General features: G+C 32.6%; 1 protein-coding gene and 1 pseudogene across 1 annotated transcript in view; both read left to right on the top strand.

Annotated features, from left to right (window-relative positions):
- LOC131851426 (phospholipid phosphatase 2-like) overlaps positions 1-13437 on the top strand; it is a 52193-nt gene continuing 38756 nt past the window's right edge. The window contains exon 1 of the mRNA XM_059201923.1: positions 1-163. Coding sequence (XP_059057906.1) covers positions 71-163 — 93 coding nt within the window. The 5' untranslated portion in view covers positions 1-70. The remainder of the gene's footprint in view (positions 164-13437) is intronic.
- On the top strand, positions 3174-3443 carry LOC131851425 (small ribosomal subunit protein uS14-like; annotated as a pseudogene).

Here is a 13437-nt window from a genome sequence, read left to right as displayed (position 1 = left end):
CAGACACACGTCGTGAAAAAAATATTGTTTATGTTAACTTAACGCTTAATATATACAGTTTAGTGAAACGATGGGCGCACTTGATTGTGTTACTAAAGGTGTATCAGTGACGGACAGTACCGAAGTATTTAAGATATCATCGAATTTAACGTTAAACGAATCGGTAAGTTGTTATTTTTTTATGAATGCTGATTCTACAATCGCCGGTGGTATTTTTTATTGAGGAGTTTCGGTTATTTGACCTCTGTTTATTTGCTGGTACGATTTTTGCAATTTTAAGAATCTTAAAATGAAGTCAGGTTAGTCTACTGTTAGGTAGCGAACTCTGAAAAGGGCGAGCACAATAGATCTATGTAGGTCGCAGTGCTACAGGTGCTACACATCTGACAATAGCCCAAACAACCCAATAAAAAAAAAAAAAAAATAGTCTACTGTGATGAATTCAGCTGAAATTAGACATGGCAGTTTTTCGGAGAAGTAGAGGTTTACCTCTCAGTGTAGATCACTTTGTCGGGCAACTTTCCTAAGAACAAAGTTTACCAATAAAGTTGTATGCATGGGTATCCCTTACCTACCTATTTCTGCCGAAAATATCTTGAATTTGGTATTTCAATTAAAGAATAAGATTTCTCTATGGAATCACAGGGCATGGAGGCATGACGTTAGTTCTCATAACAACACATGGAATTTTATTATGAGACGGTAATATATGCATCAAATCAAATCAAAAATCATTTAGTCATGTCGGACCTTTTAGCCGCTTATGAACGTAATTTTTTTGTATTATTATTTTTCCCTACCGTCCATTTAATTATATGACGACATGATGTTCGTAATCGGTTACTTTGGTTGCCATCCAGTAACATTAAAAAGCCCTCAATTTTACAAAAAGGTAGTAAAACACGTTTGTAATAAACATAACTTTGATCTTTTAAAAAATGCAGATCGGAATCGCATAGAATAATCGACTAAGAAAATCAGCTGAACCTAGATATAGAACCTGTATAGACTGTCTATACACGCACTGGAATTAGGCCCTAGTTAAGGGAGTGAGGTATAAAAATAAGGGTCCCAGTCAGTCAAAGAGTGTGAGGTCAGAATTATTTATATATAAATAGTGAAATTGTCTACGCAGTCGGAAAGATAAATTATTAGTAGTAAAAAAGGTAAGGTAAGTAATAGTAATGGTATTAATAGTAGTAAAAATGCAATTGTTTTTAAACTTCACCGTAATTAAAATCGTCCCATAATAAGAATATCACGACGCACAGACGCAACAGACTTTCTAAACAGACATGTAAAAATTAGGCCATTAAAAACCATAATCGCCAAACCGGCAGTGGAGTTCAAAAGGTTAAAGATATAAATAAATCACTAGTTAATACGGACAAACGGACGTTGCGAGCAATATTTTCGATAAGGAATTGATAAATAAATTATTGGTAGGCCCAGATAGACGGAGTGAGAGGACGTGAGTACCTCAATTGGTGTGAATTCATGCCACCAGTGTCACTAGAACGGTAAGTGTATAGACGAATGCTAGCAATGGAGTCTGGACGGTGGCTAATTCCCAATACTAACGATTTGTACCGAGTTACCGAGAGACTTTATAAAAAGTAATTTGCGTCATCTCTGTTTCACCAATTTTATATATTTTTTATCGAATTAGGCATTATTTTGAAAAAGTTCGTTTCACTACATGATGGCAGATTTATATTATTTTGTTCAATTCCGCTATAATTAGCATGTACAAAAAACCAGTGCGGAACCTTGACTACTGTTACGACCAAAATTTTGAATTTAAACAGAATTTGTATTATTGTAAACATGTACACATATTGTAAAACTTACCTACAGCATTTATTTGAAAAGAATACGAGCTAAGTTTCTTGTCAGTTCTTCTCATCTCGAAATCATTCCAAACTGATGGTAGATTTGATATATCCTAAGAGTCTGTAATAGGCCTACATGAATAAAGATATTGTGAATGATTATTTTTGACCTTTTCTAATGGTGATCAAATTCCGACAGTTACTTTATGTCCAACCAGTACGCGTATTTCGCCTCTGAACGAGGCATCATCAGACATTGGATAGAGTTCGGATATAGCTTGAAAGCATGTTTACTGTTCGGCGACCAAACTTCAAATTTATCATTTGATGTTTAAGTAAATGGAATGACTCTCTCAATTGAATTTGTTACTGAACTGGACGGTAGGGACAAAATATTAATACAAAAATTTTACGTTCATATGTGGCTAAAACGTCCTACATAAATAATTTATTTTTGATTTGATTTGAGAAATATTGTTCTACCCTATTTGGGTTGCTTTGGTTGAAGGGTTAGATAGGGTTACTGAATTACAGTAGAGGTGCGAACAGTCCCAGTACATGCCCTAGTGTCCTGTATTTATTTTAATTACTAGAACTTCATTTTACCTATTTTCACTACACTACACTACACTACACTACATCTCTATTACTGCGTCCTGTTAAACTGTATTGTCCTACTTAGCTGTCCATTACTGTTTGCTGCTGCGCAACCAGATAGGTAATCCCGCTGTTGTAGAACGTATAGGTTTTAATATCCCACAGAATTACGTGAGAAGTGTCACCCGTCGTCGGGTCTGACTATTTGAAACTGTGGCTGTATACATAGGCCATGCTAATAATAGTAATATAACATGCTCCCACTATGCGAGCATTACAATTATTAAATTTATTTTTTTACAGAAGCGCTGATTTCCATATAAATAAAATAAGAATATTTTGGCAATGAAAAGTTTAAGAAGTGTATATAGTAAAGTTTAATAGTTTTAAAATATAAAGCTGTTGGCAATTACCTGTAAGTTTATATTGTGTTAATTAAATAAATGAATAAATAAATAATAAGTGGTCGGCCCAACGCTACACTAGCTGTGCGATTCTTATAAAATAGAATAGAATAGAATAATATCTATTACATCACACATCACAACACAGCTAGGTCGATGCTTACAGCAGCATATAAATTATTATATCACATAAATAGAAATAACATAATGCATTAAAATCATAACATACATAAGAAAAGAGCAAGGTAATTAAAAAATAATCTTCAGTTATAATCTGTGTAATCGCCATTTCGGCCTTTATCTTTGTTTCTGTGAATTTTTTAGCGTAAGTAATAATTTCGCAATGGGTCACGCAAACATTTAGTACTCCCATCCTCGTACGGCCAAGGATCTCGTTCATGCCGAGCCCGCTCAAACAGATACGGACTTATCCGCAAATATGGCTTGAACATCTGCAGACACTGCTTCAGAGAATATAATAATAATAATAATAATAATCTCAGGACAATTCACACAGCGCCATCTAGATCCAAGTTAAGCTAGCTAAAGCTTGTGTTATGGGTCCTAGACAACATATGCACATGACATTGGCTTCAAAAAGTTGGACTAAATATGATCTACATTATAAAATAATTATTTCTACATCAGGAAATTTACATAATACATTAATACAAACAATCATTGTAATCAACGCGGCACATCGAGGCAGCGTACCCAAGATACTGGCAGCGTTGCCTCTTTGTATGGCCATACTTAGCCTCTGGGCAAAGTAGCTACCAGCTGTAGGGTCACAAGTAACCTCGATGAGCCGTGCTGAAAAGTATTTTATTTTATTTTTTCACACTTACAACTATTTTTACAGGTCTTAGCCTAATACAATAGTGCATCATCATCATCATCATCATCATCATGTGATGTGTTCTTATTAATAAATAGTGCTTACTAATCATGACAATACTAGCATAGTAACTACAGCAGCCTTATCTATTGCTACTGGGACGTAATACTTCGCTTATCTTGTTAGTGTAAAATCACTGCAATGTTAATATTATTACTTTATTGCTGTGCTGCTTGTGTGGACTGGGTTGCTTTAACCACTATTGTTAGTATTGCCACAGATAACATATTCTTACATGGTATTGGACTGTACAGCAAACGCAATATATATATATATATTATTGTTTTAATAGTGATTTTAATCAACAATATTTTTAGTATTAAAAAATAGGGGTTGGTGGTAGAAGGGTGAATTTCTTTAATGCAACATAATAAAATAATAAATAAAAAAATGTCGAAAATTTAAAAACCCTATTACTTAGGGTTTTAAAAATAGTTATAAAACCGACCTACTGAATATACATATAAATTTTCATTAAAATCGGTCAAGTGTTAGAGGGTTATATGTAAACATGAAATTTGTGACACGAGAATTTTATATATTAGATTAATTACGATTAGCTTCGAGGATACGGCATTAATAAAAGAGGAAAGTAAAATATTTCATGTATTCACTATGAAATTTAAACTTATAATTCTTTATTTTCTAATGTTCAAGATGACACGGAACGTAAAATTATATTATACTTACGTGAACCAAGGAGTTTTTAACAGTTGTAGTAAGGGCTGTATTTATACTCGGTTTGTCATATATATGTATAGATAAATAATATATGTACGACAGACAGACAATATATTAGAAACAGACATAAACAGGTGTACAGGAACATAAACAAGCGCAGAAGACAGTTAGTATGTCAACTGAAGTCTTTGTGTGGGCAAGAGTCTCCTAGAATTAATCAATATAAAATTTATAATATGTTATTCTGATGTATAAGCTATATTTCTGTAAAGTTTCATCAGAATCCGTTCAGTACTTTTTGCGTGAAACATCCATCCATACTCACAAACTTTCGCGTGTATAATATTATTATTTATTATTAAGATTAAGATAAGATATGTTCATAGGGCGCCATCTTGTACCCCACTACTCTCAAAATACCTAAAGTGATAACAGTATGTACATAAACTTAACTGGATTTTGATAATGTACCATGTCAGCTTGAAAACACCATCGTGATAAATTCCAGAAAACTCTTTAAAATCCAGTCAGTTTCCAGGCAGTTCAGTTTAAAAACTGAATGGGAATAAGTAATACGCCAGCGAAGGTCATACTCATCTTAAATTAGAGAATGTTATTCCGCCAGCGTAACGATAGTGCAGGCGGGTCCATTATTCCATTCAAAACTTATAATAAACAGAAGATATATATATAATATATTGTCCATAGTGATGTGAAAAATCAATCGATTATGAAAACATCGATCATCGAAAATTTTTGTCTGTCTGTCAAATGTTCGTTATAAAAACAAAAACTCGACGTATTAACGATTTGATTTCTTATTACTCCTGGACATTATTTGATTTTAATGTTTCAAAAAATGTATTAATTAATGAACAGTTTCGTTTCATGAACGATGCCTTATCCGATTCAACCAAGTGATTTATCAAGAACGACGGAAACGCAGACGATGTCATTGGGACCATCAATATAAATAAAAACACTTTATATATACTAAAAGTATGACGGTAATAATAAAAGCGCTTAAATATAAAAAAAACTCCAAACATAGTCAGTGAAGGTCATAGTTAAAAATGTTATTATGTCCTTTAACAATATTTGATTTTGAATTTTTTAATTTTAAGAATTGAAATATCGTTTTTAAGAACATGTCCCTTGAAGGCCTAGCGGTTTAGTTTTTCCTGTCCTACATGAATAAATGATATTTCTATTTTTTTAATTTGAAGCCTTGAAAAATCGTTTTTAAGAACATATCCCTTGAAGACCTAGCGATCTTATTTTTTCTGTCCTACATGAATAAATGATATTTCTATTTTTTTTTAATTTTAAGCCTTGAAAAATCGTATTTCAGAACATGTCTCTTGAAGGCCTAGTTTTCTTGTTCTTTCATCGACTGTCATTACAAAAATAATCGATTATTTTTATTTCTTTATAAAGAATGTCACATCCCTATTTGTTATGTAAATGGTTTTTTCGTCCTTGTGTCAATGTTATTGTCAGCAATGAGATATATCAACACGTGTGTGTAACTGAATATATGTAATATTATGTTATCTGTGGTATAACATAGGTACACACACAAGTAAAGGTAAAATTTTTTTTTTTTAATTTTGTAGTATATTCTGCCGCTTCTTTTGGGGCGACATCCTTTTGGCCTATTTTTTTTTATCCTCTATATGTGTTATATTGTTTTTTTAATCTTATACCTACTAATACTAGCTGATCCGGAAAACGTTGTTTTGCCATATAAATTAAAGTACTAATATCGCTATTAACAAATAGGGTTTGATGGAGGGATGGATGGGGCAAAAATTTAGAATAATAAAAAAAAGTTGTACAACAAATAAAAAAATGCAGTGGGCCGCCCTTGTTACTTTACTTATGAAGAGAGAGAGGGATTTTGTTATTTATTGAAATCTTTACCGCTTTTTTAATTGATGTTTATGGAATACTAATTCATCAGGAATTTATCATGATTATTAACTGCGTGAAGGTCAATGTATTGCTGTATGTATAATGGAACCCGCGACATCGAAAGTAAAGCGGTGTGCTAAACCCCTACACCACCGAGTCATCATGAACATCGCGCCTAACGTGACAAATTCACCAGGAATTTATCATGATGATTACGGGGGAAACTGGGTGAAGGTCCAATGTACATTGCTGTATGTATAATGGAACCCGCGACATCGAAAGTAAAGCGGTGTGCTAAACCCCTACACCACCGAGTCATCATGAACATCGCGCCTAACGTGACAAATTCACCAGGAATTTATCATGATGATTACGGGGGAAACTGGGTGAAGGTCCAATGTACATTGCTGTATGTATAATGGAACCCGCGACATCGAAAGTAAAGCGGTGTGCTAAACCCCTACACCACCGAGTCATCATGAACATCGCGCCTAACGTGACAAATTCACCAGGAATTTATCATGATGATTACACTGGAGGTACATGATAAGGATCGAACATCGCGAGTCATCAAACAACGTGACAAATTCACCAGGAATTTATCATGATGATTACAGGGGAAACTGGGTGAAGGTCAATGTACATTGCTGTATGTATAATGGAACCCGCAACCATCGAAAGTAAAGCGGTGTGCTAAACCTCTACACCACCGAGACATTCAATGTTTATTTGCCCATCTATCTAGGGAAAAGCATGTAGCATGCATAAGGGAGCTGCTCTAATATTTTTTTTATCTATGACTCAATAACATATACCAGCGTGAATCATCTTCTCTTAAGTATAGCGTAACGTTGTCAGCCAGAGATCATAGATAATTCTGATACTGATAGTAATATGTGTGTCACAGGGAGAATAATATAGAAAATTTCATAAGAATAATTTTGTAATTAATTTTTAATTTCAGTAGACATAACGGAATTTTCTTAAGGCATTTTTAATTAGCATAAGAATGCAATAGTGTTTACATATTAGGACTTCTACTCCACAATAGATGGCGGTATTCATATTATTATACAGATACTATAGTAATAGCACAGATAATATAATATTACATAGTAATAAGTACTAGCAGATCCTCAAACGTTGTTTTACTATATAAATTAAAATCGCTAAAAAAATAGAGGTTGGCGATAGAAGGGTGAAAATTAAAATTGTATGTATATTTAATGACACATTATAAATTAAAAAATCATGATAATAAAAATAAAATGTTAAGGTGGCCCAACATGTACATTGCTGTTATGTTTGAAAAATAGATAGTAGCCGGTACTCAGATCAACTGAATATGCGTATAAAATTTTATAAAAATCGGTCAATCTAGTTTTGGAAAAGTATGTAGATTAACATAAGTGACACGAGATTTTTTTTTATCTTACTAATAACATATACCAGCGTGAATCATCCTCTTAAGTCTACGCTGGCGTTGTCACCAGAGATCATAGATAATTCTGAACATGATAGTAATATGTGTGTCCAACATAATAAATTCACTAGAAATTTATTAACGATTAATTTCAGTAGGAAACGGAGGTTTTCTTAAGGCATTTTAATTAGCATAAGAATGCAATGGGGTTTACCAGTTCCCATTACTCACAATAGATGGGGGTTATATCATATTATTATACAAAAAAAATATAGTAATAGCACAGATAATATAATATTACTAGTAAAAGTACAAGCAGATCCTCAAACGTTGTTTTAATATAAAAAAATACGTAAAAAAAGTAGATTTATTTTTTTAATTACAATTAAAATTGTATGTATATTTAATGACACATTATAAATTAAAAAAAAGTCCAAATAATAAAAAAAATAATATTAGGGGTGGACCAACATTATTTTTTTACCAGTTATGGGTTTGAAAAATAGATAGTAGCCGATACTCAGACCAACTGAATATGCATATAAAATTATTTATATATCCTCACCGTTTCCTCAGTTGCCTCATAGTACATTTATGAAAATATTGTGACACAAGGAAAATTTTATGTATTTCAATATATCACAATTTTTTTTGTGGATATTAAAAATAAATAATTTTACCCGCCTGCGCTAACGGTTTACGTAACGGGGCACCAGTGGAGCGTATGATAAGATGAACATGAGGTCACGTCAATTAGAGAGGCACAACATATTACAAATTCACTAGAAATTTATTCACGATGATTTCCAGGAGGAACCGCGTATATAGGAGGTCGACAACGTAACATGGTACATTGCTCGATATATGGGGATTACTAGTTCCCATTATCACAATCCGAATACTTAACCCCCATTGGTAGCTGTGACGTGGTCGTGTGGAATGAATATCATGCTAATTGAAATGTCCAAAAAATATTTCTACCTATGGTACATTACCCAACTAGTGAACAAGCAATCACTAATCCGCTGATTAAGTATAAAAACACACGTAAGTTACACAAGTAATTTATTTTTTTAATTACATATTTCAAAATGTGTGGTAAGCCAACTTCACTAGGTGGCTGTTTCATTAACCAATACGCAAAGTTATATCTTGAGATTGACTATGTTATTCAATATCAAACCATTCTTAATAGTTCGATATTGAATAACTTAGTTAGTACTTATAATTATAGCAATTAATTTATTAAATAGTTCTGCAATTTCATAATTTTTTTTTGTGCTTGTACAAAGGCGAGATGCGGTATGGCATTCTCGACCAGGCTAACCTTTAGGTATACAGAAAGCGTTGTGGGGCAGTTATGTCGAAAGACAATCACAAAGTTACTAATAAACATATAATATATATGAATATATATAAATATATATATTTATATATATTCATATATATTAATATATGTAGTACCCAATATACACAATCCCCTCATAATCCCATAGAAATATTCTAAATGTAAATTTATGTCTATCAGCCTACTTATTAATTACCTGTTTACAATTACAGCTAGGAGAAAGGGAATTGTTAGTAATAGATACTAGTACCTCACGCGGATTCTCCTGCTGACTGTAACCTCATTGTCATCTTATCATCCTCCACTGGTGCCCCGCCAGTGTAAACCGTTAGCGCAGACCAGTATTCATCCATTAAAAAAACAGCTAGATTTGACATGAAAGAAGATGGTATGACGAGGCCACATTACATTATCTTTTGTTTTAAGAAAACAGACGAAATCAAGGTAACAAACAGATAGACACACATTTATATTCACAACATTACTATGCTTGAATAGGATATTAATAAGCTATATACATCATCATCATCATCATCATCATCGCAGCCCGGAAGACGTCAACTGCTGGACATAGGCCTCCCCCAAAGATCTCCACGACGATCGCTCCTGCGCTGCTCGCATCCAATGCCTTCCAGCGATCTTGACCAGATCGTCGGTCCACCTTGCTGGAGGCCTTCCCACGTTGCGTCTTCCTATATACATATATTATACTTATACGTTCCTATCTATATACATATATTATACATATACTATGTATTCGATTTTTATGTGCATATACATAAAGATGTGTCACAGCCCGATCACAAAGTAAATATACTATGACAAATCGACAGCAAATAAAAAAAAACAATATCTTTATTTGCATATAATTATATGTATAAGGCATCCCCATACTTCAACAATAAGTCATTACAATTGTAATGTGCATCATAGTGCATTAGTAATTTTATATATTGGTTTTTATATATTTTTATAGGTTGCTTGTTATTTACATATATAAAGTAGGAACGTTTCTAAACTATATATGCCGCTTAGTAATTTCTCAGTTCGCATTTATATATTGTACTAGTTGTATTCTACTGTTCCCGCGACTTCGTCCGCGTGGAAATTACTTTATTTTTCTAAAATAAAAGTCGCCTAATTTATTCCTTATTATAATAGCTACCTGCCAAAAAAAGTCCCGTCAAAATCGGTCCAGCCATTTCAGAGATTAACCGGAACAAACAGACAGACAGACAAAATTGTAAAAAATGTTATTTTGGTGTATGTACCGTATTTATATGCATATGCATGTAGTAAATAATGGTTATTTCAATATTACAAACAGACACACCAGTTTTATTTATATGTATAGATTTGTACATTATAGTAGTTTAAATAAATAAATAAATAAACACATCGACAGTTGAAAACAATTTATACAAGTGTCACTTAACATGTATTCAAATGATAATAATAAGACTATATTTATTAAAAAGTTATTATTATTATTATTACATTGTATAATATATTACCATTACATAGTATAAAATAAAGTCGCTGTCGCTGTCTGTCCCTATGTATGCTTAAATCTTTAAAACTACGCAACGGATTTTGAAGCGGCTTTTTTAATAGATAGAGTGATTCTAGAGGAAGGTTTATATATATAATACATGCACACCCGTGCGAAGCTGGGGCGAGTAGATAGTGCAGAAATAAAAGAATGTATACTAGGGCAATTACTGTTCTAAATCTTTTCTAAGACTAACTCTTTTTTTTTTTGGACTACTCTAATGCTGTTGGCCGCAGCTGGCCTTTACAGCTTCACCGGACGTTAGGGGGCGAGTGCAGATGGCACTCCAAACCTGCGGAAGGACTTATGGATCGGTTGAAGGCCAACTCCTGCCTGACGGATACGACTTTAGTCTGAGGGCACCACTAGGGGTTCGAACCTCGGCTCAGGCCGTCGTAATATCGATCCCCGTTTGAATTGGACGGGGGATCGATCGGAGGGGAGTAAAATTTAAGTCACATAGGTTTGATACTATTGCTTATTTCTGTGTTTCCATCTCGAATTAACCTCTTCAAAGCAAGATATAAACGATAGCCCTGCACCTTTGACCGTAAGTTGCCTGCCATGTTTATTTATAACCTCTCCTTTTATTTATTAACTTCTGCCGCTAAATTATTACCGCCATTTGTCTACGATAGGTGTCTGCTATAATTATAGACTTCTTATTGATTTTCACACATTTACTAGTTGTGGCCGCGCCTTCGTCCGCTTATACATTTGTAAACTCATGTATTTGCTATAATCAGATAACAAAAACAAATAAAGGATTTATAGATTGTCTATTATTTTATGAATTAATTAAAAACAATAGTAGTAATATTTAAAATTAAAATGCGATGTGTATATTTAACCCTCCTTAATTTTTTTAAGATTTTTTCTGACGCTTATATACATCTTTTTAAAGTAATGTTAAAAACCGAATGTTGTTTTGTTGTTTTATAAAAATAAAATAAATGTTGTTTTATATATATATAAATGTATGTTACTGCAGCGGGAACACAACTACTATTTTAATAAAAACCAAATACTAGTCAAAATGTATATTCTTCCCAAAAGGGCAGAGCGAAGTAACAAAACAATATTAGTTAGTCAAAAGTGACATATAAAAATATAAAGTTTATAAAACGAATGGTAGACAAGCTGCCAGTAACTATATATGTATATAAATATTTGATAAACATTTGAAATATATGTATTTATTTTTTTATTCTTTATTGCACTTTTAAAAATTGTACAATTTGGCGAGCTTAATGCCATATGGCAATCTCTACCAGCTAACCGTTAGGTAAGAACAGAAAGCGGTTGATGGGCAGTGGTGGGAAAGGACTAACCTATATTTTTACCTAAGATAAGTCCTTAAAAATACTTACAAATATACATACATAAACATAAATATGTACCTACTATAATACATAATAATATATATGTGTACTTTTTAAATCAACAGAGTCTTTGATTCAATATTTAATTTTATGAAATAAATAATAGAAGCTAGCATAGACACATAAGTAGTATTTGGAGTTTTGGTGATACAATTTCTTGTATGGAACGCTAGACACTATCTACAACTTCTTTAAGGACTTAGTCAATTTCGCTTTAAAGCGACCTAAATTATAATCAATGGCTGTTCATCTATGACTCTACACCTCGAATGCGTCCATAAACTACCACTCGAAAAAATAAACATGTCCAAAAATGCAATAACAGTATTTCCTGAAGTCTATATTTGTCAAAAAAAATGGCTTGCACAGAGCAAAATAGATAACAATACATCTATATATATTTATACAATGAACTATATCAATATACATAAATTTAGTAATGGGAATTAGTGTCTCTATGCTACACTATGTCAGGTAGAACTCCTCCTGGAAATCATCCAAGTTAATTCCTAAAGATTTCAGTATGATGGTCAAACTGATCTGACATTCATTCATAATTTAAGAGCTGAAATCTGGTCGTTGGAGTTCCTGCCGCCTTCTATTTATCTTTTTAGTTGTTAATACGACACAACTCCAACTTTTTCTTTAACCTGCTTGATATACCTAGCTGTGTCTTTGTCTCCTCCTTTCTCAGTTTCCATCTATTTTTCATTCGATAATATTATTAAAAAGTTCTTCGTGTCGTATCTAGTGCCCCAACAACAACCTGCCTATTCTCAACAATATTTATGAACTATCTCTTTTCTTTAACACTTTGGACTTCTTCGTTTCTTATTTTTTTTTATTCTTCGTTTTTATTTCTTTAACAGCACATTTCAAATGACAAATGACATACGCATTTTATATTTATTGCTAGTGTCGCGCCAGCACATACTGTTAGCGCAGGCGAGTGCACTAATACATTATCACCTACAAAAAAGCAATAGTTTTAAGTAAAGAACCTATTTCACGATCATGAAGTTACTTATTAGAAATTTATAATTATTATGACTAAACTTTCAATTCCTCAAATCGTACGTATAATAAACTGAAACGCAACTAGGTTAAAAACTTTGACGTCCGTCCATATGTACTAGAAATAAATACCTATTGGTTTTTCCTCAAAACTTACTCACGAACAGTTCTCTTATAAATCAACTGTCACATTTAATTCCATACATTCATTACATTCCATTCATCTCGTACAAGCGTGTTTAAAATGTCAACATAATAAATAAGTGTGATAACAAATACAGAAACGTCAGATAACGGTGTTTAGACAAAAACTATAGTATAAATAATTAACAAACGTACTGTTAAGTTATATTTAATAATATTGTAATTAATTAATAATTAAAATTAATGAA

The sequence above is a fragment of the Achroia grisella genome, unplaced genomic scaffold (assembly GCF_030625045.1).
Source record: "Achroia grisella isolate CSIRO2021 unplaced genomic scaffold, CSIRO_AGI_Agris_v1 utg783, whole genome shotgun sequence".
Lineage (NCBI taxonomy): Eukaryota > Metazoa > Arthropoda > Insecta > Lepidoptera > Pyralidae > Achroia > Achroia grisella.
The sequence above is the reverse complement of the archived record's forward strand: the minus strand, read 5'-3'. Positions and strand labels throughout refer to the sequence as shown.